General features: G+C 47.3%; 12 protein-coding genes across 12 annotated transcripts; 5 read left to right on the top strand and 7 right to left on the bottom strand.

Moving 5' to 3' along the window:
- Positions 1 to 106: 106 nt before the first annotated feature.
- CNBA2510 (hypothetical protein) lies at positions 107 to 1430 on the top strand (the record flags this gene model as incomplete). The annotated part of the gene is made up of 7 exons (XM_773158.1): positions 107 to 433; positions 489 to 621; positions 677 to 692; positions 746 to 952; positions 1009 to 1106; positions 1183 to 1301; positions 1356 to 1430. 7 exons carry the CDS (start codon positions 107 to 109, stop codon positions 1428 to 1430), a joined length of 975 nt encoding a protein of 324 aa, XP_778251.1.
- A 104-nt stretch (positions 1431 to 1534) lies between these two features.
- Positions 1535 to 2429, bottom strand: CNBA2500 (hypothetical protein; the record flags this gene model as incomplete). Its single annotated transcript, XM_773157.1, has 6 exons — positions 1535 to 1561; positions 1616 to 1728; positions 1778 to 1896; positions 1962 to 2154; positions 2223 to 2232; positions 2289 to 2429. 6 exons carry the CDS (start codon positions 2427 to 2429, stop codon positions 1535 to 1537), a joined length of 603 nt encoding a protein of 200 aa, XP_778250.1.
- Positions 2430 to 3029: 600 nt separating this feature from the next.
- CNBA2490 (hypothetical protein) lies at positions 3030 to 4214 on the bottom strand (the record flags this gene model as incomplete). Its single annotated transcript, XM_773156.1, has 6 exons — positions 3030 to 3288; positions 3402 to 3512; positions 3590 to 3647; positions 3694 to 3792; positions 3932 to 4032; positions 4114 to 4214. The coding sequence occupies 6 exons, from the start codon at positions 4212 to 4214 to the stop codon at positions 3030 to 3032; spliced, it is 729 nt and encodes a 242-aa protein (XP_778249.1).
- Positions 4215 to 4587: 373 nt separating this feature from the next.
- Positions 4588 to 5780, top strand: CNBA2480 (hypothetical protein; the record flags this gene model as incomplete). The annotated part of the gene is made up of 5 exons (XM_773155.1): positions 4588 to 4912; positions 4983 to 5180; positions 5238 to 5357; positions 5417 to 5518; positions 5569 to 5780. 5 exons carry the CDS (start codon positions 4588 to 4590, stop codon positions 5778 to 5780), a joined length of 957 nt encoding a protein of 318 aa, XP_778248.1.
- A 155-nt stretch (positions 5781 to 5935) lies between these two features.
- On the bottom strand, positions 5936 to 8253 carry CNBA2470 (hypothetical protein; the record flags this gene model as incomplete). Its single annotated transcript, XM_773154.1, has 10 exons — positions 5936 to 6148; positions 6196 to 6228; positions 6293 to 6469; positions 6514 to 6590; positions 6640 to 6664; positions 6716 to 6782; positions 6841 to 6937; positions 6990 to 7045; positions 7104 to 8062; positions 8113 to 8253. 10 exons carry the CDS (start codon positions 8251 to 8253, stop codon positions 5936 to 5938), a joined length of 1845 nt encoding a protein of 614 aa, XP_778247.1.
- Positions 8254 to 8510: 257 nt separating this feature from the next.
- Positions 8511 to 9123, top strand: CNBA2460 (hypothetical protein; the record flags this gene model as incomplete). The annotated part of the gene is made up of 3 exons (XM_773153.1): positions 8511 to 8556; positions 8610 to 8902; positions 8965 to 9123. The coding sequence occupies 3 exons, from the start codon at positions 8511 to 8513 to the stop codon at positions 9121 to 9123; spliced, it is 498 nt and encodes a 165-aa protein (XP_778246.1).
- A 168-nt stretch (positions 9124 to 9291) lies between these two features.
- CNBA2450 (hypothetical protein) lies at positions 9292 to 15410 on the bottom strand (the record flags this gene model as incomplete). The annotated part of the gene is made up of 19 exons (XM_773152.1): positions 9292 to 9336; positions 9387 to 9404; positions 9469 to 9518; positions 9591 to 9610; positions 9663 to 9748; positions 9805 to 9983; positions 10053 to 10193; positions 10253 to 11159; positions 11212 to 11793; positions 11856 to 12253; positions 12300 to 12565; positions 12629 to 12725; positions 12777 to 14270; positions 14318 to 14731; positions 14785 to 14822; positions 14887 to 14993; positions 15044 to 15180; positions 15239 to 15271; positions 15329 to 15410. The coding sequence occupies 19 exons, from the start codon at positions 15408 to 15410 to the stop codon at positions 9292 to 9294; spliced, it is 5094 nt and encodes a 1697-aa protein (XP_778245.1).
- Positions 15411 to 16039: 629 nt separating this feature from the next.
- On the top strand, positions 16040 to 16994 carry CNBA2440 (hypothetical protein; the record flags this gene model as incomplete). Its single annotated transcript, XM_773151.1, has 5 exons — positions 16040 to 16041; positions 16094 to 16175; positions 16231 to 16705; positions 16749 to 16888; positions 16935 to 16994. Coding segments are annotated over 5 exons (759 nt in total).
- A 105-nt stretch (positions 16995 to 17099) lies between these two features.
- On the bottom strand, positions 17100 to 17898 carry CNBA2430 (hypothetical protein; the record flags this gene model as incomplete). Its single annotated transcript, XM_773150.1, has 6 exons — positions 17100 to 17313; positions 17416 to 17516; positions 17620 to 17639; positions 17687 to 17736; positions 17835 to 17837; positions 17894 to 17898. The coding sequence occupies 6 exons, from the start codon at positions 17896 to 17898 to the stop codon at positions 17100 to 17102; spliced, it is 393 nt and encodes a 130-aa protein (XP_778243.1).
- Positions 17899 to 18499: 601 nt separating this feature from the next.
- On the bottom strand, positions 18500 to 20214 carry CNBA2420 (hypothetical protein; the record flags this gene model as incomplete). The annotated part of the gene is made up of 9 exons (XM_773149.1): positions 18500 to 18683; positions 18740 to 18835; positions 18896 to 19065; positions 19124 to 19394; positions 19448 to 19518; positions 19574 to 19839; positions 19907 to 19931; positions 19982 to 20035; positions 20101 to 20214. 9 exons carry the CDS (start codon positions 20212 to 20214, stop codon positions 18500 to 18502), a joined length of 1251 nt encoding a protein of 416 aa, XP_778242.1.
- Positions 20215 to 21189: 975 nt separating this feature from the next.
- Positions 21190 to 23608, top strand: CNBA2410 (hypothetical protein; the record flags this gene model as incomplete). The annotated part of the gene is made up of 6 exons (XM_773148.1): positions 21190 to 21554; positions 21603 to 22522; positions 22576 to 22878; positions 22934 to 23233; positions 23290 to 23525; positions 23576 to 23608. 6 exons carry the CDS (start codon positions 21190 to 21192, stop codon positions 23606 to 23608), a joined length of 2157 nt encoding a protein of 718 aa, XP_778241.1.
- Positions 23609 to 23907: 299 nt separating this feature from the next.
- CNBA2400 (hypothetical protein) lies at positions 23908 to 25715 on the bottom strand (the record flags this gene model as incomplete). Its single annotated transcript, XM_773147.1, has 6 exons — positions 23908 to 24657; positions 24716 to 24913; positions 24975 to 25076; positions 25133 to 25311; positions 25364 to 25508; positions 25563 to 25715. The coding sequence occupies 6 exons, from the start codon at positions 25713 to 25715 to the stop codon at positions 23908 to 23910; spliced, it is 1527 nt and encodes a 508-aa protein (XP_778240.1).
- Positions 25716 to 25852: the final 137 nt, after the last annotated feature.

The following is a 25852-nucleotide window of genomic DNA, read 5'->3' as shown; positions in this document are numbered from 1 at the left end:
CATCCGTGAGGCAAATGGGTGGGGTGGAGGTTGACCAGCCAGCTTTCAGTGACCCACAAAGACAAAACTGTAATCTCAAGAAAATAACAAAAGTCACTTCTCATCCATGTTCAGAGCACCGTCACAAATACTCAGAAGGGCATATCATCCAGGCCCTTCACGCTTTGGTTCATATCCACTTCTTCCCTCTTCCTCAGCCATCACATCCTACCCAGAACCGCTACCAGTACCAGACCATATCCGTCGCCCGCAGTATGTGCCAATCAACTTTTTTACCGCCCCTTGGGGGGAGCATAATATTCCAGAGATGGGAGTAGATAACGAAACTGAAGGAGCGAGGATAGCTCTGGGCAGTAAAGAGGAATGGGGTGTCCGAATGGCTTGCAGAGTTGCTGCAGATATTCTGAAGAGAGCAGGGCACCGTATTGTAAAGGTAAACATTTCAGTCTCCTCCCAAGCTGTAGTTATGTGGCTTAATTGTTGAGCAGCCAGGAATAACAACGGCCCAGGTGGACAAAGCCATTCATGAAATGATTATTGAGCATGGCGCTTATCCTTCTCCTCTCGGGTACTCCAATTATCCGAAAAGCTGCACGACGTCTATCAACAACGTTATTGTTCGTAGGTCAGCTCATAAATACGTTTATGTGTAATTACTTACGGTTTCGGTGTTTAGATGGTATACCTGACAAGCAAGTCGAATGCTGGCGAAAAAAAAGGTTCGACACTGATCGTGTTCGCGCAGCCGCCCTTTACATCCCCAAGATATCATAAATATCGACCTGACGATTTATCTGGACGGATATCATGGAGACACATCAGCCACATTCGTCCTCCCTGAAGTAGACAAGCTAGGACGTGAGCTTGTATCCGCTACTCAAGAAGCGTTAGATCTGGGCATTCGTGTGTGTAAACCAGGCGTGCAAATTAGCGAGATCGGAAAGGTGATTGGGTGAGTTCGTCGCTTTGAAAAGCCTTAAGGAACAACCAGTCTGATTATTGGGTCAGGGAATTTTCTAAAAGACATGGATTCTCCGTGAATTCCCAGATATCAGGACATGGGATTGGTAAAGTGTTTCATCAACCGCCTTGGATTTTCCATGATGGTATGTATCCTAAGTCTTCATCCATTACTCTTCCAGAGAGGATTTACCAAATGCTGATCCGCTGTCTGTTTTTAAGTCAACTCAGAGCCGGGAAAGATGATGCCAGGAGACTGTTTCACTATTGAACCCTGTCTCGTACAAGGCGTCAACTCGAGAGGTGATATATGGGATGATGGATGGACCCTAGCCACAAGAGTGAGTGTGCATGACATTACTCAGAAGGATATGCTAAGGAATCTACGACCTCAGACGGGAGCTCGGGCCGCCCAGTTCGAGCATCAAGTATTAATCACGGACGATGGGGTAGAAATATTGTCCATATAAACAACTCCTCACAAGATCCGCAATACAAAGATTGCGGCATATGGATATATATCTACTTCCAATTAGAAAAAAGACAACCATACTCCGTAACCACCTTATTGTGATCAGACGCTTCCAGGAACTCTAAATCCCTGCGTTGCCAGGGTCCTTATGCTATTTACATCGATGTTTTGAATTTCATTTACCAACTGTTGCAACAGGTCTTCGGGAGCGGTCAAATTTTGTGATTTAGATGAGGAGGGGATGGTTCTGACGTAGATGTCAATGCCCGCTGGGGTGAACAATGTTCTGGAGAAATCTGTCATAATCACTCATCAGAAAGGAAGCCAATCGCAAATATTACTTACAAGTAACAGCCCACTCTAGCCCTTGTTCGACATCCTTTCCGTACCCGAGCACTTCCCAGTGAGAATGGACAAAGAATAGAAGTCCTTTGCCTTTCCAGTCAAAAGTAGCTCCGTTAGAACTAGATATACATGCATCGTCAGGATGGATCTCGGGAAGTTGTTGGAAAAGGATGAATTTATCTACCCGGGCGACAAAGTATCGATTCCCTTGACTGCAATATCGTTAGCACATCTGCCAGGTTCCTCATCCTGAGACTTGCTGGTATTAGTTTTGCCGCCGTTCGTGCTTGATTTTGTTTTATACTCCACTAAATCTTCAAATTCGACAATTTTTGCTTCACAACGTTTGGCCACGGGGGTGTACGTGATCGTTACATCTATCGCAATGGTTCACCTTGGCACGGAAAGTATCACAACATACATTTGCCATGACAATTCAACTTACCTTTCTTGTCCTTGTTAGACGAAGTCATCCAGCTGGCCTTCATTATAAAGAAAACATAACACACACCTTCCACATGGGCAGAGTACTCCACACAACGCCCCATTTGCCCATGAACCATGAGCGATCAAACCCATCCGGTCCGTCGGATAGTGATGGGTGGGTCGAGCCGGGCTTATGTAATAACTGTACCGGATTAGCCAAACTCATCGGGTTTATTACAAGCAACGATTGGCAGAAATATTGAACAGCTTGGATCTATAAGGAAAGCTATAGTAGTTATAAATTGTAGCGTATTGCTGAACTCGAAACGAAACGAACAACGAAAAAGAAGAAGGAACCTTTCGCTTGCGGGGACGACGCGACGTAACCACGTAAGTACGCAGTTGTATTACGTATAGTAACTTATTTATTTTTAAAGCACTTGACCCGGTTGATTTTTATCTCGCAGCGTGGTCCACCTTGCTTACTTCTAAAACTTCCAAACCTATGCGGCTACTTGAACATCTCATATATTCTGCTTACGCATGGATTCGTGCATTTATGAGTTTCAGCGAATTTTCTTCTGTCGACAATGGTTTGTTGGCGGTGGTGGCGCGGGGCAACTCGCATGACACTTTGAATAATGATTCGGATTATTCGTTGGGCTTGCGGCCAGGATGATACCTGCCCATAAATGTAACGCGATCTGCTTCAGGTCTCTTATAAAGAAGTCAAGCTTCATTGATTGTTGATGAGGAGAATGAAGATAAACAGTGTAATCACATGACTAACATATAACAGAGTTTGTTACGCTTATTTGTCACCCTATTAATAAGCACTTCTCAGCCGGGCCAATAGCTGTTCTTTCTCATCAAGGTTAACCTCTTTAAAATTGATTAGAGGCTCAGTTGGCCCCAATCCATCATCAGAAGATAAGCTATTCATGGATGTTTGTCGCCTTCTTGGAGGGGTCGTGGATGATGGAGATTGAGGGTAGACAGCGGGGAAGAGAACCGTTTGGGACGCAGAGTGTACAGCACGTTGAGCTGTCAAGGAAATGAACGTTTGGCGAGAGTGTTGGTATAGCCTGAGGTGGCAAAATAAAAATGACCGTTCAAGGCAAGCCGTATGTGGGCGATGATTGATGACACTACTTGTCAGCGCACCTTCATATAGCGCCAAAAGGTACCTCAGACGCACGACCAGACGTGTTTGTTTACTGCCTCTCTCTCTTCAATTAAATCCAAAGTCACGCGGCTGAAACTACTCTTGAGTTCATGCAATAGCCGGGAGATATGATCCACTTTTGGTCTTTAACAAACATGGTCAACGGATGATCTTTGACAGACGATGGATCCGATCGACAAGCAAAAGATGGTAAGACCTGCCTCCATTGCATTTTGTTGCCTCGAGGATGCCATATTTTTGTCCTTGCATCAACCAGAGCTAGCAATCTTGAGCTCTTGATTATATGACAATCGATGTCACTTACGATGGAATACATCTGAGTTAAAACGAACTGTAGGGCCACTTTGAGGATAGTTCGAAGGGAAATCAACAGTAAAGCGCAGGATAGATCCTGAATATGGACCTTGTTCAATTAATCATTTCAAGTCGAGAAGTATAATTTCATCAGCCCATGGAATGTTTCAGCCCTCAGTCAGCCTCCACCTTCCACCGACCTTCACCTGTTACTGGAGATTAAGGCGAACAGTGGTCTTCGCACTCACCATGATGTAGAAAGAGGACACCATGCCATCTCAAGAGCGTTTCCTCTGTGGGAACGAGGAACATCCCTTTGGGGCACCCATTTGGAACTCTCAATGACGCACTGGAGGAAGAAACTGCCGTTAATACTGGCCAACAACGTTTTTTTTGAGGCGTCGAAAGGCCGCTCTGACGCAGGACTCACTATTCTTGTGCGATCTCGGCCGCTACGAGTGGTGGAATATCTGGGGACGTTTGAGTCTCAGGTCTCCAACCTGCAAGGAAGGATCGGGGTGAGGGGATCATAGTGCTATTCTTGCGGGTGTTACTCAGGCTGTTGCCGGCCGTCTGCGCGAAATGGAATTAACGGGCAGAAGGAGGATGCTGTCGAGCTTGGGAACGGACAAGGCCGCTGCTGCGGATTCAGGATACTAGCACTTGCTTCTTGTGTCATCAGCGATAAATGAATTTGGCCAGAAACGCGAAACACGGACCTTTCGGGTTAAGAGACTATCGAGTCTATCTCCTTTCCTCCACTTCCGCTACCAGATCCGATTCCGCTGATGACTCACTTCACAAAACGTTTCTCCTGTCAAAGATATATATAGAATGGTTAGACCACCCACATCACCACCACATCCGCATATCTTCTGATATACTCCCTAACAAAACTTCCACGATGTCTCCCAGATTCGGCTACATTGGTCTCGGCAACATGGGCGTCCCCATTGTCCGCAATCTCGCGAAATATGCCGCTGCCTCTGGCTTCCCCTCCATTTCCATTTGGAATAGGTCTTCAGCCAAGTACGCTTTGGTCAAGGATGCCATTCCAGATGCATTCTACGCAGACAATGTTGAGGAAGTTGTCATGAAGTCCGACATCGTACTCAGCAGCTTGATCGATGACAAGGCGGCCGAGGATGTTTATGAGAAGATGTTCAAAGCTACCGAGGGAAGAAATGTCATTTTTGTTGACCAGTCCAGCTTGAAGGCTGTCACTTCTGGTAAGCATCTATTTAATACGAGTTTTCTTTCTTCCATGTATCGGAAAGTAATCTGCTTCCTGTCCTCAAGCCAAACTCGCGGAACAAGCCAAGTCTATCGGAGCGACCTACATTGCTTCTCCCGTATTCGGCAGACCCCCAGCTGCTGAAGCCTCAAAATTACTCATTGTCCTATCTGGTCCAGCCAATGTTAAGTCGGAGGTCAAAAAGCATCTGATCCCTGCCATCGGTGATAGGTTTGTCGACGTCGGAGAAGATGTAAAGCTCGGTATGTCTCTTCGCAGACGACTTGTGAAGACTTTCTGACTAAATTGTATTATCACAGCAAGCTCTCTCAAGTCTATGGGCAACATGGTACTTCTCGGCTGGATCGAACTCTTGGCAGAAGCCTTCACTCTTGGTGATGCCGTCGGCCTTGAGCCCTCTGTTTTTAACGGCTTCATTCGTGAGTTATTGAGGTAGCAAGTTAGGCGCACCTGCTGAGCGGCTACGTTTTGTGTTTAGAGCAATTTTTTCCTGCCCCTCCTTTGACTGCCTATTCTAACCTAATTTCTAAGGGAGAATTTCCATCTGGTTCGGGGTTCAGTGTCAATGGTGGCTTGAAGGGTTTGTCAATTCTAACATCTTCGCAAGCAAAGCTGATATATTGCTTTCAGATGCCCGAAACATGATGAGTCTCGGTGCAGATCTTGGTCACCCCTGCCCTTTGCCCACCATTCAGCGTGCTCATGACAATCTCGAACGTGCCAAAGAGCTGGGCGGCCCCGACCAGGACTGGTCTGCTCTAGCGGCGGCTGTTAGGGAGCAGGCAGGCTTCTCTCCTTACAGGGAGGGCACGAATAACGGTCAGGGCGAAAAGCAGATATAAGATCAAGATTCAAATAGTGCACCAGTCTCTTTTTACTGCTTTTGAATGATGGTTGTATTGCTCATATATCTGAATATATATAACATACCGTCATCTGACTTTACAGGTAGTAAGTCACCGATGCAACCAGATAGATGAATGCTTGAATTCATGTATTAAGCCCATTCACGCCCAAATCGCCAGTCCTTCAATGCGGGGTTAATTTTGCGCCTATCTTCCTGTTTCCATCCACTTGCATCAATCCAGCTCGGGAACTGAGGCCTCGCCAGTGAAGCAAGGAGGACGTTTGATACAAGTGAAGGACTTGAAAAAGGATTGTCTGGCCGCTTAGGCATGGCGAATAACGATTTCGACGTATTGGCCCGGATCTGATAGACGCAAATTAGCTGACAATGGGGTTTATTATTACGCTCACCTGTTCAATGGTAGTAATATTGAACAACAATAGCTTTTGAACAATTTTCAGTCGTGACCTTTGCGGAGACGTTCCTCATCACGGAAAGAAGGCTTACCCTGACATGATACTGCAACAGGAACAGGACCGGTATGATGGCGATAATTCCCAACAAAAAGCTAACAGCTGCCCCAGGGGAATCGCTGAGCGCACTTTTGAAAGAAACATTATCGTGATGACATAAGAGGGAAAAATGGATGGCGGATAATATGACGATGTAAATGTCCGATATACTCTTTGCAAGGTTATTGACGTATACCAAAAGATACTAGTACATACCGTTGTAATGAGAAGGACAATAAAAGAAAAGTAGTTTCGCTTGCCCACGCATGTGTGAAGATACGAACAATGGTGATCTACAAAGCACATCAACTAAGGCCTCGTGTTAGCCCATCTCCAACATACCTATGCCGTCTACGCAATTGCCGCACTACATTTCAGATTGAGTCAACAGGGTGTACCATGCGCATTGGGAGCTCACTAATCGACAATGGCTACATCGGGGCGGTCTATATGTCGCGCAAGTCTCGCAGTATTTGACGGATACTCTAAAATGAATTTAGTATTATGGTAAACGAGATGATGGTGAAGAAGACTGTTACTCACCGACCATTTTGCACTGTCAGCTCCCTGGGGTAGGCTTCCCACCAATCATCAACTTGAGCCATAGGGGGGTCTGGATCTAGCTTGCGAGGAATGATTCCTGAGACGTTTATTAGGGCGGCGATATATGAGATACGAAAGGCACACCTCACCTGGGTCACGAAATGCTGTAACAACAAAAGAAGTTGTTGTTATTCCAAAGAGATAACTACAGGATCGTTTATCAGATAATTGTATATTGACATTTATGCCAAATAGGCACGCACACAAATATGATTGTGGCTGCTACCCCACCTCCCTTTGCCAAACCGTACTCTGCCCCATGCAGCCACATCCACACCCCAGTAGTACCAAGCCATACTCCCGATATACCCAGAAGCACAGCTAAGACTAATCCCATCGAGTACCATGTGTCCCCGCCTATGAGCACATGCCCGCCCAAGATGAAAGTCGAAAGAGGGTTTTCAAAGGACATATACTTTCTTTGCCGATTCGGCTTTGAGGAGTTATTTTGATGCCGGATGCGTTCGAAAGTTGTTCTGGAGTGAGACTGTCGCTTGAGATTCGTCAAGCTTGGCTTTTCTCCTGCTTCGCGACGGACAAGATTATCTGACGATAATTCCATCGGAGCGCCCCTCGGTGGAGATGAGGCTGTAGTGAGACTATGTCTCAGGGATCTGTCCCCTCCTCCTTGAGGGGATGAGGTGGCAGCAATTGCTGGGCGTACATTATGGGAGGCAATGGTCAAACCTGTTTCCGAGGCCATAAGCGTACTGTGAAGAGGGGAGTCCCTTTCAGCAGGAGAGGAGTTAGTGCGTAATCCCTGACTGAGAGGAAGGTCAAACGCTGAATGTTGCTCTATTGGAGAAGGGGCTCGTAAAGCATCATTGCCCTCTACTTCAGAGTTACCGGAGATTTTGGCATCAAACGTACTTGCTCCACTGGAGACACCGGCCGGCATTAATGGTCTAGCCTTACTTTTCTCTAATCTTTGGGCGGCCGCTGGCTTTTTAGGAGTTAGAAACCCCCTCGGGGTAGGCAAAGGGATGGAAGATCTCTGGGGTGAAGCAGTAGGCAAAGGTCCGGAGGAAGGCGAGGTAGACTGGGAGAGAGCTGATAGGTGAGAACTGGATTGCGCACGGATCACTTTGCCTCTCAACCGTGACGCGATGGATGACGGAAGATGGGCTGAACCCCCTAATGGTAAGTCTGGCTGGACCCCGTACTTGTGCAAGGGTCAACTGAATGGCCAATCACGGCAATAGCTTTGCTCACGAAGTTACGGGTGTTTTGAAGACTGTCCTGTCTCTGGAGTGGGGTCTTGGATGAAGGTTGCTCGCCAGAGCTGTGGTTTTCATTTGCGGAAAGTGTGGTATTTGGTTGACTATTGAGGAAGGCGACAGGTGGGGTAGCCATTGGTGGCGACTACGGGAAATGTGTATTATAAATATATGGTTATCAATATATCACTGTCTACGCTGCTGTTGATCCAAGACCACCGAAGAAAATAAACAATAATGCGGAGCCCCATTGCTCGGCGACATCCGACCCGTTTTCGATCAATAAATATATCACTCACCATAATAATTATCAATTCGTTATTCACTTCGCAACATTCCCTCGTCAACCTGCCCCGTTCCTAACTTCCATTCTCCAGACCTCCGCTCGCCCTCATGGAAGACCCTTCCGCTCCGTCTTTGGTCCAGATCCCAAGCACAGGTGAGTTCATCTTGTCTTAGCAGAACTGGACCTCTTGCCGACCCCATTCCCAGGCGTAGAGTTCTTCGAGTACCGCCGCCGGTTGTTCATGGCTGGCCTCCCTTTCCCAGAGACACCGACTACACAACCCTTGCCTGCTACCTATCTTGTCCCGGAACAGCCCCCCCCTCCATTGCCAAGACCACCAAGACAGCCAAAACACCCGTCTGTAACCAGAATAGAAGAGGCACTCAGTCAAGAAGGCGCTGAAGCATCAAGAGATCTTTGGGAAGGAGGGATGAAGGAGCTGGCTAAGAATCTGCACGATGGTAGGAAATTTACTAAGGGAATGAGGTTGGGGCTAGTAGTGAGTCATCGAGCCTCGTTATTACAGATGCAGAAGGATGCCACTAATCAGGACGGAAAAAGATTAAAATATTAATTGCAAGCTGGATCAATGATGGCTTTTGGCCTGTAGACCCTCTGACGGGCTTGCCAGAAAAACCTCCAGCGTCACCTCTTATTGAGGGGGTCGACTTATTCCCAGAAGATACCCTGGAAAGTACACAACAATCAAACAAAAGTTGACCAGCCGGACATACCTAACCAAATTTAAATCAACATGATCCGTTGCATTCATCAATCTATCAAAAATGGATTTGTCCTGGGATGCAGCCTAGCGGGTACTTTTGCATCACCTATTGAACGATGTCCTCTCTTGGACAAGTGCGGCCAAGCTGAGTAGATACTGCTCAGCTATGCTTGAAAAGTAGAACTCGTGAGAAGCGTTGTGAGCCGATTCTGTGATTGCAAGTCAATCCACGCAGAGTCTTGCTTCATCTTTGACTTACCAAGATTGTGAGCAAGCTCTACACGAACAAATGTGCAATGTCAGCGAGGCTATACATTGTTTAGTGTTGCAATACGGCTTACCGTGCGCAATGCTGAAGTACCATGAAATCCAGGGTTCCTTGTGCTGACCCCTGATACACATGTCATTGTCTGTCGCAAAGAGGCGTCAACATGGCCCATTCACCATTACCCGTCATACTTACGCCATGCCCCGAAATATCTCCTGTGATATGATACATTAGTAGCTGCTTCTCATACAATATTATAATACGCACGCGTTACAAAAAATTGTGCCGCCTCTATTGAACGCAATCGTCGGGCCTTCATGATCCCAGAAAATGTTGATCACCGCTGGTCTCAACTGGACTCGAAATTTTCAGCAATTAAGGAAATGGGGCTTGAACGCCACGGACTCACTAGGAAGACCTGACAAATTGGTATCAATACGTCTCGAGCAAATCGAACGCATATCTCCATTTTATCCCTTAAAAAGTCGTTGGGGTGACTAACATCTAAAACTCCGTTAGTCTCTGAAATTGTAGACGCGCCATCTCTGACGCACCTCGGGGACACCAGACTTGAAGGGGCATTCCAGACTGCGGGGAAGCATCAAACGCTGTAATCTATTAGTAGACTTTTGGAAGGAAGTAAGTTAGCAAACGCACCCATTACCAAATCCACATGCACACTAGCGTCGCAATAATCGTCCTGAGATTCGGAGACGTCGTTCACTGCCTGGCGACTATCTCGTATTAGAGTGGAAGTCTCCGGCCGCGAAGCGTCCATTGCTTTCTTGACCGTCGCCCCTGTGTCCGCGCATTTTATAATACGTTAGTTACATGATAATGCTGATCGTTCTGCTTACGGATATTCAAGAGATCCGTGGGTCTCTTGGTAGATCTCCCATGACGTGTTTCCCCCGTGACTCCCGATGATTTGTTCCCATTCATCAAGCCTTCCGATGCTCCTCCTATTGACGACTGATTTTGCTTTGCCACACGTTGGACAGTGCTCTCCGGTAATCCTCCCGGCATGCCACCAGGCATTTCCACCTCTTTTTCCTTTCCTCGACCTGTCGAGCCCCTGCTCAATTTGCTGAACAGACCTTTTACCCCAGATGATTCTCCTGATACAGAAGCACGTCGGGCCGAGTTTTCTTTGTTTTGCGTCTTCACCTCTGTTTGTCCTTGCTCGTGAGGTACGACTGTTTCCTTATTTCTCCTTGCTTCGGCCTCAAGTCTCAACTTCTCCTCCCTCTGCTGATTGAGTATTCTGTCCACGTTGAACCCCCTCTTCCTCAGTGCGAGAAGGGGAGTAGTCAGCATCGAAAATAGCAGCAACGCTTCATCCGCTTTTTGAGACTTGAAAAGCACTTCACACAGTGCGGAGGCAACGTCATAATAGTCGGGCTCGGCTGTGACAGAAATAGTGAGTATGATTGATCTGCCCTTCCCCGCTGAAGCGAATGCGTAAAGAGACTGAAGATGGATTTGTTCTTTATTGCCTTTTCGATACAGGTGCTGCACCTTCAGAGATTGCACTTCTTCTACGCGAAACTTGTTTTCGCGAGCGAGTTCGTCTACGGTGTAAATGGCACTTTTGCGGCGATCTGAAAGGAATATGGCAAGTCGCTCCAAGACATGTTGACGTAAAGCGAGAGCCTTATCAGATGTTGAGTGATTACGAAGTGGAGTCGAGATGTACTTGCTCTCAACGAGCGACGACAAGGGCTTAGCTCCAAGCTCCAAGTAGAAATCTTCCAGAATTCGCTCCTAATATCGATCGGTCAGATAAACGTCTAACTCAAATGAATAGAAATTTCACCTCGGGGGCGGACAGAATATACTGCCCAAAATACTGAGCGTATGCAACTCTGTCCACAAGGACGGCTTCGCTTGCTCTACATAACACCCATTCTCTATAGTATTCGTCATCACCTCCGATGACTGGCTGCGTTGCCATAGATAAGCTCTTTTTGCTCATCGGTATACGTTGAGACGCAAGGAGAAATGGCGCAGCTTTCATTGCACTTCGAGTCTGATTATCAAGGCGATTCCAGTTCGCTGCTATGAGGCGCAGCTGTTCGAGGTATCTCTCCGAAGATCCTGCCTGTCTCAGCATTCCCTGAGAATCCTTCATTAATAATAGCGTAATGTCCTTAACAGATGGCTCGCTCTTTACACCGCAGTATCGAAGAAACATATTGGCTTTGAGCCCGAAATCGATGAAAGTAAAGGCTGAAGAATACAGATTATCCTCACTGTCTCCGGAGACAAAGTATACCTGAGAGGGTTTAAACATTACGACCGAGGACGGACCAGCACCTTTTTGGACAGGGATGAAGGCCGTATGCCGAAGAGGATCGACAGAAGAAGGAGTGGCATGGCCAATGAATGTACCAATATACTTATGTCCGCTTCAGCGCAAGAGCAAACAAATGGAGTATCTGGGCTGCTCGGCCAACTCACCTCAAAGATTTTACGCGCTGCCCCAACATCAGTTGTCAAATTATTGGTCAATGCGATGACCAACTGTTCTAAAGGAGGATCTTTTTGAACGCCAAGCTTAGCAGCGTTCTCTGGGCTCGCTACGTAAGGTTGCGCTACAGCAAATCCGAGCATGGCACATTCTGGATTCGTGAATACTTCACCAGGCTTAGCCAGAATATTGACGCCTTTTGTGTTGATGGCTGGAATGAAGGCAATGTCAGGGTAAGCGTCAGACTTGAATGTCGGATAATGATTTTGATGATTTGAAAGTAGGTATTCCAAAGCTTTTTGATTAAGTGGTGCACGACCTGCAGCGATTTTCAGAAGAGCATCTATGGGGGGATAGCGGTTCAGTCCAAGTGTAAAGAGGAGTTTCGCTATTGACAAGTTAATTAACTCTGTGAGTCTCTAGGATTGACAAACCTTCATCAGAATTGGATCTCCATTTTCCATTTGCCCAGTCTAGTACTGGTAATCCTAAATCTTTCATCGCTTCTGTGGGCTCATACAATTGCCAAGGCTTTTGCCTAACAGGGTGAGGCTCCTTTCCATCCTCTGGATGTTCGACAAGGAGGGGAAATGCAGCGGTCTGTCGAAGACGCTTCATTTCCTCGTCTGAGAGGGTATCTTTGACGGACACTAGGTAACGCATAAGGTCCTGGCAAGACCAAGTGCCTCCTCCTATAAGCCTTGCTGCTTTATTAGCATGACCCCCATCGGACCATCTTTTAACAAAAAGTATGAATACGTACCTGGAGAAGACTAACTGTAGATCCACCGTTTTTCTCACTCCGATAGCCAGTAACATTTTCTCCATACTTCCCCTTAGGGCTGTACCTTTTGATAATGCTATGATTGGGAGATCATCGAACAGCAAATTCCCTTCAAAGTATGTCTCACAGGCTTTCTTCATGCCCATCTTCGTCGGTATGCACTCAACATCCTTCAGCTCAAGACTTATGGCAGACTGAATATTAGGAGGTAAATTGGGCCATGAGCGACTCAACATTGCCAGCACTTTCTCCGAAAATTCAGGAGAGGAGCGAATGTCGGTGGAGGGATCCGTCGCAGGTTTCGACATCGGCGGATTTGTGAGGAAGGATATGTACTGCAGCAAATTGAGTTCCGTCCATCCAAAGACCCTGCTAATGGAATTGGCTCGAAGGTTTTTGGTAATGCTATACGGAATTGTATGTTGTGGGATAGGCATGTCTGGGGATATTGTTCCAGAGTGTGGACGTATGAAAGTTTGAACCATTGATAACGGGAGAATTTTACCATCATCGCGCAAGACAATTGCGGCGTCGAGAAGACGATTGCGAAGCGATAGATTGAAGCCTTCGATGCTGGCCATATCTTCCCACCATTTCAGACAGTCTACAGCCTCTCCTTGAGTCAGAGGCCGCTTTCCAAGTTGCTTCACAACGTCATCATACGATATATCCACCAGCAATCGTTGAGCATGTAACCGCCCCGTCAGCCGAATAGCCTGATCAAGCACAGCGGAGGATATTACAGGCAGTTCGGGCAGGAATTTGCTAATTGATGCCTGTGGCATCCGAACATCCTTGACGGGCTGCACACCTTGTTCCGATAAGATTGGAAATAGCTGATTGTTTTTTGAGCAGCCATAAAATGACGCTTCCATTTCTTGACCGACTACTGTTGATGGAGTGGTCGGCCTAAAGTTGAAAAATCTGATGACATGCAGTGCTCTAGCCGTAAGCCGAGAAAGGCCCAGGTCGTCAGTCTTTGAGGTCTTGATCCATTCGTCCGCAATATCTTGCATTTCAAGCTCATAGATCAATCGGCATAGATAACCTGCAACCCAGAGAAGTTGCCGGTTCCAATGAGACACATGCTTGTTGACGAGATCGATAGATTCTCTTTCGACTGTAGGAATGAATCGCGAGGCAACATGTCCCCCTATGCCTGTTGTTTGACCAGTGGGTTGTCCTATGAACACCTTCGCTGACATATCAGAGTCCAGCTTTGGGCACAGACCATCAAAGACTCCAGCAACATCCTTCTTGAAAGGCTTTCCATTCAAGTCTTTGGCCTCATCATCGTCAGTCCCTCGTGAGTAGACAATACTAGCTGGCATTCTGTCTGGTGCGGCCTTCTTAGTTGCGCGCTCTAGCTCACGAGCGAAAGCTGGTGAGACATTGACTTTGACATTGCCTTGATATATGAGGATATCGCGGTAGAAAGTGGTGATCTCCATGATGTCTTCGGCCGTTGATGGAGGCTCCCGTACACTTGAAGATGGCGGCGGAGTCGGCGACGAAGAGTAACGACCAAAAAATGAACTGGATATCATAGAGGCCAAGCCTCGCGCGGGTTTGGCAAATTGAGAGATCGCGCTCGGCAAAGGTGGAGGGGAAAACCCCGCAACTACTTCATGTAAGCCAACAAGTCAACAGTTCGATGTCCGTACATACCTTCAAGCCACTTCATGATTTTTGCTGTAATGACCATATCGGTGACATCGACATTCATGACTGTCATTATCCCACCCGCAGCCATGGTATGCAGTCCCCCTCTTTCTGCTCTCTCTTTCCGTTTCACTACTTTTTCCACTTCCAAAACACTGATGCCATCAACAAGCATCTCAATCTTCTTGACCGTTCGCATGAAAGTGATAGAAGTCACAAAGAACCGAGCGAGCTCCAGTGGTCCTTCAAGAAGTGACGGTTCACGCAGAGCCATCGAAAACGTCGTCCAGGGATTGCCAGAAAGAGAGGACGCGTTATCCATAGCTTTCGGAAGGTGGCCTGACCGAGCCAGCAGCTTATCCTTCCCATCTTTCCAATGGAAGGCCATCCATTTGTCCCCAGATTCAACAAATGGCCCATCTATCAATCTGTTTCAGCCCGGTACAGTACATCAGCGGCAAATTAGAGCTCACCGCATACGCTGAATAGTGAATAGAAGCCTACTCCAAAACTAAATAGTATATGATCAGTAGGGTAAGATAATACGATAGATGGTCAGGGAGTGAATAACTGACGCCCCGATTTTCTCTTCATCAGGATTGCCTTCCGCGATCTTCTTGAGCCTTTGCCAATCTTCCGTTCGAAACGGAATCCCATCATTGGAGACGATATAGCTATGTATCTGAATAACGTTAGTTTTCTTGCGCAGAGCTGAGTGAATGAACGATGTACCAAAGCAGTCTTTGCATCTGGCAATTTGCTTGGCTTTTGATCGCTTTTTAGAGCCTCTAAACCCTCTTTTGTGTAAAACTTGACTTGGACATGTTGAGCTCCGGCATCATCTGAGTTTTGCAAGAGCTCTCTGAAAACTGCAGCCATCGCAAGGAAGTCAATGAAAATGACGCAAAATAGAGCTATCTAGCTTACTAGTATGTTCACCCGAGTACCTTGCCAATATTTCTAGACGCAAACGTAAGTGAAGCTGTAAACAAAAGGAATAAACGAGATAAACCTTACTATCAATGAGGGCTCTTTGATTCACTTCTACATCCTCGTCTTGACCAGACGACCAAAGCTCCTCCTTCGTCAACGGGGGCATGTCGAAGCCGGGAAGTGAAAGGTATAAAAGGAGTGTAAGGCACTTGACTGGAGTTTTATATTGAGGACTTAGATATCATAAGAAACTGTGGACGAGTGATCACTAAAGGGTGTACGAAGGCAAATGTATCTACGTGAGGGCCTTTTCAGTCGGATTGCAGCAGTAGTAATAATAAGTATAGGTACTCATACATATGATATGACAGTCGGTGCAGTGCAACAACAACACTACTACTACTGCGAGCTCGCAAGAAGGAGTTCTACGGCGCTCTCCACTCGCGTTCGTGGCTCATCACTCATCCATCCGTCGTCTTACATCGTTCACCCACAGATCTGCAATCTGATGCTTGGTTCATATTTATTTTGAATCGTTCCTTGAGTTCACATGCTGCTATTCCATGGCTAAGCAACCCAATATTAAAGCACACGATTGGATATAGCACATCAGGTCAGTAGCCCATACAAGACCGTACGCTGTATTGGCCAACCATCAAACGGCTTCCGTTCAGCCATCGCCAGCACAGCGCCCACCTTGATCGCCACTGCGAAACCACGCAAACCTTTCCACCAAAGCATTCAAATTCATTGCGAAATCCGCCTTTTTAACGTCTGACTACATCTTCAGACAGAATGTACGCGCTACAAATGTAGACGTGTCTACTCTATGCTGACGTTTGAATTCAGGCCTTCGAAACCTCAGAAAAACGTGCCTCGCAAGTCGAATACAGGAACTCCTGTTGCTTCAGAGGATGGGGTCTCTATTGCAGTACGTCCTCTATCAGAAGCCGACGACGGCATGCTCATGTTCTTGGACACAATAGGCAGTAATTGATCGCCTGTCTTACGCTGACGCGCCGCGCCCTTTCAAGTCTGCCTCATTCGCATCTCATTTGCCCTCACGCACAGCAACCTCGTCTTCTACTTCAGTCCGTAAGAATGCCAAACAGATCCTTGCTCTTGAGCGGGAACGTTATCTTGGTGGAGATGGTTTCCTTTCTGCACAACATGTAGCAATGAGAAAAAGAGGCGAAAAAATCGAATTGGGGAAGAAGAAAAAGGGAGTGGCCAAGAAGGGGAACATACAAAATTTGTTGAAAGGGAAAATGAAGCGTGATGTTGAAGAGATGTCAGGGACGCAAGAACAAACACCAGCAGAGAGTCGGATGACAAGTGAAGGAACGACACCCACATTGGAAGAGGACGAGGACATGGATGTCAGTCAGAAAGAAAGGCCGGCTACCCAAGCCCCAAATGATCATCCCGAAGATTCCAGACCCAAGCAGGAAATTGTGACTTGTAAGTGTTTTGAATTGCCGACATGAACTCATCCCCCTGGCAGACTTAACTCCAACAGCTCCACCGTCGTTGCTGCCTCCTAAAAAATACTGCGACATCACCGGTCTCCATGCGTCTTATACAGATCCTAGAACAAAGTTACGCTACAAGGGCCTCGATGTCTGGCATGTTGTTCGTGGATTGGTAAGCTCGAATTTATATGACTGAGAGGTGACTGATCATTCTCAAGGGACCTGGAGGCGATCAAGCTTACCTATCACTACGCGGCGCTCAAACCTCACTTAAATAGACCTTCACTCAGTATTATTTTGATGTGCCTCTTGTTAAATGTACATATTGCGTCCTCGCTGTCGAAGGCCAAGCAGTCTATCTCCATATACATAGATCATCCTTATCAAGCCTTAACTTTTTCAACACCTTCCTGTACTTTTTCTTTTACATCATCCACCTTGGCACCCACAGGATGCTTCTTTTCCTTGCCGCCGAAATACCAGTAGTTGAGAAATCGTGCTTCTTGAGTAAGTTGGGCAGCGGCATTGGTGGCGTGACAGGCGAAAAGAAGATAATTTCGAGGTTGAACGCGCCATGCGAATCGCATAAAGATCAAGCTACATATGAGGTCAGCTCTGCAATCCATCAAAATAACTTCATGCGATGAGTCCGTGAGACGTCCCTCTGCACTGCAGACAGTACACCATATATCAACTTACGAATAGACGGCCAAAGTAGGACTCATCACGCCAGAAATTGTTTCCTCATCTTTGTTCGCAATATCCGCTAGAGCGGCAAGAGGAAGACCCCAGTTTGCAATCTTTATATAGAAGCCGTCAGTACCAGTTTTTTGCGATTCATGCCCAGTGAGGAAAACATGGGCAAAACGAAGCTAGGCAAAATTATGAAGAGAAGAAACTAACCGGCCCCCAGAAATGCGTACCTGTACCGATTGTCAGTAACCTACATCCGAGCGAACATACAACATACTGAAAAAATATTGTCGAGCAGCAGGGGACTTCGCCCAGTTCACAAATGTTCTGTACCGTGCCGTTAGTACCTATCTTCGTGACGCCCTATGATACCAGGTCGCTCGCAACTCCTATCATTGACTGCTATGTGATGGATATTGACTTACGAGCTGCAACCAAAATGTCAGCTTCTCATTAATACTGTAAGCCCGGATCATTAACTTACGCCATGTCTGTCTAATCTCTACAATGATTTGAAGAGTCTACTATTATTGATGCATAGATGCCTGACTTATCTTTCAAGCGATCGCACAGACCGCGCAGCACGGCCGGCGGACATCCGTGTGCCCGGCATTTTAATCCCGTTGTGGCACTTGGGGTGACGGAGGTCTGTCTTATCTCCGTGCTGTAGTTCGAAAGTAGGAATCAAAAAAAGATGGCCTGTTGACGAGATAAACGAATGCAACGAGAATTGTGGAACAAGTTTATAAATAGGAATAAAAAATCCAGTAGAGTAGGGTGTGACGAACGTAAATAATGGCGGATGGAGAACTTTATCGATGTTCTCATCTAAAAATTACCAATTCTTGAAGGAATCCTACCATGGCCGCTACCCAGAATCCATCTCATTAACGTTATTAATTAACATTCACCGCACCAGCATCTTACAATCGTTAGCCTTCTGTGCATACGGTTGCGATCTTCACAATATTCGTCGCATATACAATTTACGGATCAACTTCAAAAAAACCGAACGGCATACGGACAACGTCCGTGAATGAACATAATACCCCTCCCCCATCTTTTGAAAATGTCTCGAGAAAACAATCCACTACTCAGGTCCGTCAATGACACATTTGATAACACCTTTTCCATTCTTATCCCTCCCGTTTTTGGTAATCTCAAATGCCTCAAGGGCGTCTTCGAACTTGAAGGTATGCGTTAAAAGAGGTTTAAGATTGACAAGACCTCGAGCAACCATATCAATGGCGAGAGGATAATCGCCAGAGCCATAACTTTTAGGACAGAATGAGTCAGGTTATGCTGGTACGCGTGACTTGGTTGAACTCACCGCCATGCACCTCGGATAGTGATCTCGTTCGTGACAATCCGGAACATAGGGACAGACACGTTGGGAGGACCAAAACCAATTTGCACATAGATCCCCCTATATCAGTCTCAGTATGGACCATCCTCAATAATGACGCGTAACATGCGAGAAACCTACCCTGGCTTGATGGCATTCAAACCCATTAACACGCAGGTCTCGGCACCTGTTGCGTCGACAACCAGATCAATGGAGCCTGGGCCGCGAGCGGGGGTACCAGTGGAACGAAGAAGGTCCTCAGCCGCCCGAACGGCATGATCGCCCCTGGACTCTCCTTCATTTGGCGGGATCTGTCAGGAGCATCGGAACCGTCATCAGCGCCGTTCACATTGTCACAAGGAAACGTACAGGGATGTAGGTATCTGTGGCCGCGTACTGCTTCGCGAAATGCAACCTTTCTTCATTAATGTCTACGGCTATCACCTTCCCAGCCCCTAAGCCTTTGGCAACAGCCATAGCCAACAACCCTACTGGACCCGCACCAGTGATGAGGACGTTCCAGCCGGTACGCATACCCCCAATATTAGCAACTGCATGAGTAGCCACAGAAAGAGGTTCCATCATGGCTCCGAAAGAGAGGTCAACATTGTCAGGAAGAGGGTAGACAAGGTCGGCAGGTCTGCGGAAGAGATGTCAGTCTCGGTTTGACATCATTCCGAGAGACCGACGAACAAAGCGTAATAACGCTGGAGGGTACCACCTGTGGATGGTGGGTAGGCCGCAAATATCATGTGCTCGCATATCTATAGAGCATCAGTTTCTCGCTACTTCTACAGGGGACGTGGAAAGGGTATGCACCTGATATTTGCCGCCCTTGCAGTCTACGCACATCCGGCAAGTAACTCCCGGTTCAAGAGCGACTTTGTCTCCTACTTGAAGCGGCCTATTAGACACAGTGCCTTTGTTGGACTCTTCGGCCTCTCCTCGCGCGGTCGCCATCACATTGGAGCGAGCCGCTTGCTGGACAATGTTAGAGCCAAGCTGAACAACGATGCCCGATGATTCATGACCCAAGCACATGGACTCTGTGAGAGCAGCAAGACCCATTTTACCAGTGTTATAAACTACGAGAGAAATATCAGTCGTTAGCCAGAGATTGTTCTGACCATGCTAAAAGATAGGGGTACCGACAGTGAACATCAGAGCCACAAATACCCTTAGAAGATGTTACCAATGACCATCCGTTCATTCAGGAGATATACATACCGTTTTCTTAATCTCCACTAAAACTTCGTCTGGTCCAATTTCGGGAACAGATTGCTGTGGAGCTCATCAGCAAAGAACAAATATAGAGCTCTGACGCTGAATGCAAAATGATGGGATACCTCTTCAAAGCTCGTTTTGAGAGGTGAGTGAAGCATGAAACCAAGATTACTCTTGGCCTCAAATACCTCGGGTTTGGGAGGTTGCTTGGATTCGAGTGGAAGCGAAGTAGGCATGATTGTGAAAAACGGATGTAGGCCGTAAGTATGCTACTAGACAGCAAATAAAGAGGAAGTAAAAACGATAGATGTTTCATTTGTTAACCGAGCTTTTATAGTATGGAACATGCAAGCCCACGTCCTCTCGGAAGTCGAAAAGCTGATTTTTTATGTTGCTAGCCCGAACTTTGATGGCAAAAGAAGAGGGCAGGGCAAATGGCAGATGCGCAATTATTATTAGCAGATGATGCGATGAACCGCCCACCGCCTCCGTTCATTCCTCGCTCGTCACTTCTGTGTCGCATGTTCAGATGGCCTAAATGCGGCGAAAATGCTTCTCTTCTGTTTAATCTGGTACCTGGGCGCTGGAGTGGTTCGGCAAAGGGATCACTGTCCCGACATCCAAAACGACGCCTCTGCTTTCCACGTGATTATGTTGTGTGCATGTAACCTCCCTGCTGCACGTACAGTACTTGGTGGACTTGATTGTGAGCGCTGGGCTTCTGGCTTCCGGCCTGGCAGGTGGGAATATTATACAGCGTTGTTGCATATTGTGTATACGGCAAACGGCATTTCGGCAAGCCAGGCACAGCAGAAGCTGGTTGGCATAGGTTCTCCAGTTCGTCCCGTGTAAGCCCCGGACCGAGTTTACTCCTTTCCGTGTGGGGCTCAAAAATGAACTAAATGGAGTTTGGTGGAACTCCGCTGTCAAACATGTTCTACGGGCGGCTGGCTCGCGTGATATGATGGAGTAAGAACGCGCAAGAAGAGGAGGAGGAGGAGGACTACCAAGATTAGGCGGGTAACGCCGCTTTTGAAAGAATCCACTTGGCATTAATTTTTTCAGGGAGGGAATTCGAAAAGTCGAAGCGAGATTCGGCCGCTCGAGTCAGAGACGCGGAGAAATCGAAATAATCAGCAACCGCCAGCTTCTGGCAAGTCAAGACGCATATCCCCATCTCCATTTCTTAACTCTCATCGACAGTCATCAAAATGCTTACACGCCAATCTCGTCTTCTCAGACGCATCCCTCCCCCGAACGCAGTCCTTCAGTCGGGCCTCCAAAGAAGACACAGGTCCACTGACCGTTATTCCAACAACATCCACACGTCTTCCACTCAAAACGCCCCAGCTCCCGTGTACGATGCTCCCATCCGCGAGAAAGGTATGACTGTCGAGGCCAAGGAGCGTGTCCGGGCCCATGCCAGGAAAATTCAAAGCAGCGCTTCTACTGCTGCTGCAAGTCCTGCTGTCAGACCTCAACCTGCCCAACACTTTCAGGCAGCGCCTCAGCCCATGCCTGCTAATACGCCTCGTTTTGAAAGCGACGGCCAGGTAAAGAACGGGTTGGACTACTCGTAGGTCGCATTTGGAACTTGCATATTGTGTGCTAAGGTTATCATTAGATTTATCGGTCTCTCCGGTGGCCAAATCTTCCAAGAGATGATGCTTCGTCACGACGTAAAGCAGGTCTTTGGTTATCCCGGCGGCGCCATTCTTCCTGTCTTTGACGCCATCTATAACTCCCCTCACTTCGATTTCGTTCTTCCAAGACACGAGCAGGGTGCTGGCCACATGGCGGAAGGCTACGCTCGCGTTTCTGGCAAACCAGGTGTTGTCCTTGTCACTTCTGGTCCTGGCGCTACCAATGTCATTACCCCGATGCAAGATGCCTTGAGTGACGGTGTGCCTATGGTTGTCTTCTGTGGTCAGGTCGCCACGAACCTGATTGGTTCCGATGCTTTCCAAGAAGCCGATGTCGTCGGTATTTCTAGAAGTTGCACAAAGTGGAACGTTATGGTCAAAGACATCGCTGAGCTCCCGAGAAGAATCAACGAAGCTTTCAAGATTGCTACCACCGGCCGTCCTGGCCCCGTTTTGGTTGATCTTCCCAAGGATGTGACCGCTGCTATCCTCCGGACACCAATCCCCGCTAAATCTGCTCAACCTGGTCACTCTCCTTACCTTCCTTCCAATCCTCTCAACCCGTCATCTCAACCGTCTGACCCCCTTCCAGGCGATGCCGATTTGATTACAGAGGCTGCGCAGATGATCAACAAGGCTAAGAGACCCATTATCTTCGCCGGTAACGGTGTCCTTTCGTCCCCTGAAGGCCCTAAACTTCTCAAGGAGCTCTCTGACAAGGGGAGGATTCCTGTGACCACCACTCTTCAGGGTCTGGGAGCCTTCGACGAGAGAGACGAGAAGAGTTTACACATGATCGGTATGCATGGGTCTGCATACGCCAACTTTGCGATGCAAGAGGCGGACGTGCTGATTGCCTTGGGAGTGAGATTTGATGATCGTGTGACAGGGAAGGTTGATAGTGAGTAGTCTAAGTATAGGCCAGATTGCGAATCAAACTGATGATTGAACAAGCCTTCGCTCCCGCTGCCAAAGCTGCTGCTGCTGAGGGCCGAGGTGGTATCATTCACTTCGAAATCCAACCCAAAAACATCAATAAGATTGTTGAGGCCCAGATCCCTGTGCTCGGCGATGTCGTTGCCTCTCTCGCAGAGCTTGTCCCTCAAATTGAAGCCGTCGACCGATCTGCCTGGATTGGCCGATGCAAGGCTACTAAGGAAAGGTACCCCTTCACATACACTCCTAGCCAGGAGGGCCAGAAGTTGAAGCCCCAAGAGGTTGTTCAGGAGCTTGACCGACAGGCTGAAGCTCTCGGCAGTGAGTCAAACTGGTTTCCATATAATTCTGACTTTATAACTTACAATGAATACAGAGGAGAAGTTTATCATCTCGACTGGTGTTGGTCAACATCAAATGTGGGCCTGTCAGTACTACCGATGGACTGAGCCTCGTTCGTGGGTCTCTTCTGGTGGTCTTGGTACTATGGGCTTTGGTCTTCCCTCAGCTATCGGCGCCAAGGTTGCCGCTCCTGAAAAGTATGTGATAGACATCGACGGTGATGCAAGCTTTTCCATGACTGCCATGGAGCTAGCCACTGCAAGCCAGTACGACATCGGTGTCAAGGTATTGTTGTTCAACAATGAATTCCAAGGGATGGTTGAGCAATGGCAAGGTGACTGATCCTTTCTTTGATTCTTACACAATTATATACTGACCGAGAAATCACAGACCTTTTCTACGAAAACCGATACTCCCATACCCGAATGACCAACCCCGACTTCGTTAAGCTCTCAGAGTCTATGGGAACCAAAGGACTCAGGTGCACGAAGCTCGAAGATCTGCCTCGAATGATGAAGGAGTTCCTGGAGTACGATGGCAAGAGGCCTATCGTACTTGAATGTCTCGTTTCTAGCGAACACGTATATCCTATGATTCCTGCAGGCAAAGCCTTACATGAGCAGCTTGTGAGTTGACTTTACCAGTGACAAAAGACAAACATTAATCACCGACGTAGCTCCACCCTCTTCTTCGAAACGGCTCTGAGTAAACGCTTGGAGAGCCAGCTGAAAGCAAACATCAAAATTGTGTCATGTCACGCCGCAGTCTCTAATTATTACATTTCTAAAAATCAGTTCGTCAAGGATCCATATGACGGATCACTGTTGGTCTGTCATTCTGTTTTGTATTTGGTGTATATGCATGGTATTTATCACGTCATCTGTTTTGTGTTGGCTCGGGTTGTATCAATATATGATTGCTGGACCAACAAATATGCCTGCTTGACTGTTACCTTCGGGCCGCCCTGTCTTGTGAGTACGTATCTATGTAGCTAATCATGCAAAAAAATCAGTCATATCCCTTGAAATCGTCGAGCACGTCCATCCCCATCTCCACATCCAGGTCCTTCAATGTATCTCTCAAATTATTCACGGCCACGAGCATATCATTTGTCTTGATTCTCCTAGTTCCGCCGTTTGCTTGGGGGTTTTCATGGTACTCGATGTACTTTTGAATTGTTTTGACAGCAATTGTCCCTCGCATTAAGCTCAATCGCAAGGGATGCTCAATGGGATATGATTGTGATGAGAGGTATGAATCAAGGGACGTTAAGGAAGAAAGTAGAGTTGATAGGATAGAGACTGACGGTAGGGTTGATGGCGGGGGAGAAGATGAAACATGTGGCGCGTAAGAGGGGTGAGATATGAGGGCAAGTGTTGGAGACAGAAGCGATATGCGAAGGGATGACAGCATCAGACTTGATGGGCGACGGGCAAGCCGTCTGTGCGACGAGAGTTCAGCGTGTATCGGAGATGCGTGGCTGGTTGAAGCAGCTGAGTGAGTTGTCCGAGATGAAAAGGCAGAGCAGTGAGATAATGGCTCTTCATCAATTTCAATATCGTCATCCTGTCCAGGGTTGGAAAGAAGAGGGTAGCGTCTTTGAACAGTGTCGGCTTGGGGCGGAGTATGCACTTGGTTGATCTCACGAGAACCATGAGAGAATATTGGTGGGAGATCGGCAAAGTATTTCGGTTTGCCACTGTTTGACTGGTCAAAGATTGGCGATGAGAGACTATCAAAATCATGGCAAGATTCGACCTGTGAGGGCACACTGAGAATCAGCTCTCTGTAAACTCAAAGCAGCTGTTATATATACTAAGTGATCGGCATCATTCATATGTATGTCGGAATTGTCTTTATGTGTCTCTGGCGATTCAGCCGATTTTTGAGCGTCACCATCTAGTGCAGCAGCCTGATCCCATAAGTCGCTGGGGAGGTCTGCCCCAGAAACTTTAAGGAGAGCACTGAGAGATGATGGATGACCACCCAAAGTTTGGATGTTATTGGCCTCAGCCTACTTTGGAAGTTCGGCCACAGTGAGCACCAAATAAGTAGCCTATGGGTGTAGATCTTACCTTCAGGCTAAGATTTTTGTCATTTGTCCACAACACGACCTTAGCTCCATGTTGATCGAAATACATACAGCAGTCCAGAATATCGTCGTCACCTTTCCCGCCCTAGTAAGGTCAGCAACATAGCCCAAGAAGGCAATAAAACAAGAACGTAGACCCACAATCATCGAACGGTCGTATCTCTCTTTCAAGCTTTGACATCTTACCGCAGACAATCCACCTTCTCTCTTTATTCTATTCGTCTCCAATAGCCAAGTGTTGGCAAGTCTAGCAAGACGGCCTATATCAACGGGTGAGTCAGGGTACGGTAGTTTTTGTGAATGCTTGAGACCATCAATCTCTATTCCGGGTCAGCTGCGATGGACCCAATGCTGTTGAATGAGTCAACTAACCTTGAATGACTTTTATAGGAATAAGTATCAATAGCCTTAATCGATCAACAGAAGCCGACAGTAAGGTATGTAGAGTCCGAACAGTGTTCAAATAGTTGATCAATATGTTGGTATCCAAAGCCAGATAATGCATCTGATTGGTATCCTGGACAGAAAATGTAAAGTCAACGTTATATCTAATCTGCTTGGCATCACGTACAGGCACTATGGGTTCTATGGGTTCCCATATCATTTGCTCATCGCCGACGTCTCGCAGTAAAGAAGGGGATGACGGGAAGGCTGCAGGCTGAGGAGAAGATGGATGAGAAGGAGAATTAATATGTGATAGAGACTGGGTGGGAAGGGAGTACATATGATGGGAGGGAGGGAAGAAGCTGGATAACAACAAAGGGTACAGCGAAGAAGGTGCTGAAGACAGCGAGAGCGAGGGATCAAGACGCAGTGAATGAATCGGCTTCGGACTCCGGTGGAGGTGAAACACTCAAATGT

This window comes from Cryptococcus neoformans, chromosome 1 (assembly GCF_000149385.1).
Source record: "Cryptococcus neoformans var. neoformans B-3501A chromosome 1, whole genome shotgun sequence".
NCBI lineage: Eukaryota > Fungi > Basidiomycota > Tremellomycetes > Tremellales > Cryptococcaceae > Cryptococcus > Cryptococcus deneoformans.
The sequence above is the reverse complement of the archived record's forward strand: the minus strand, read 5'-3'. Positions and strand labels throughout refer to the sequence as shown.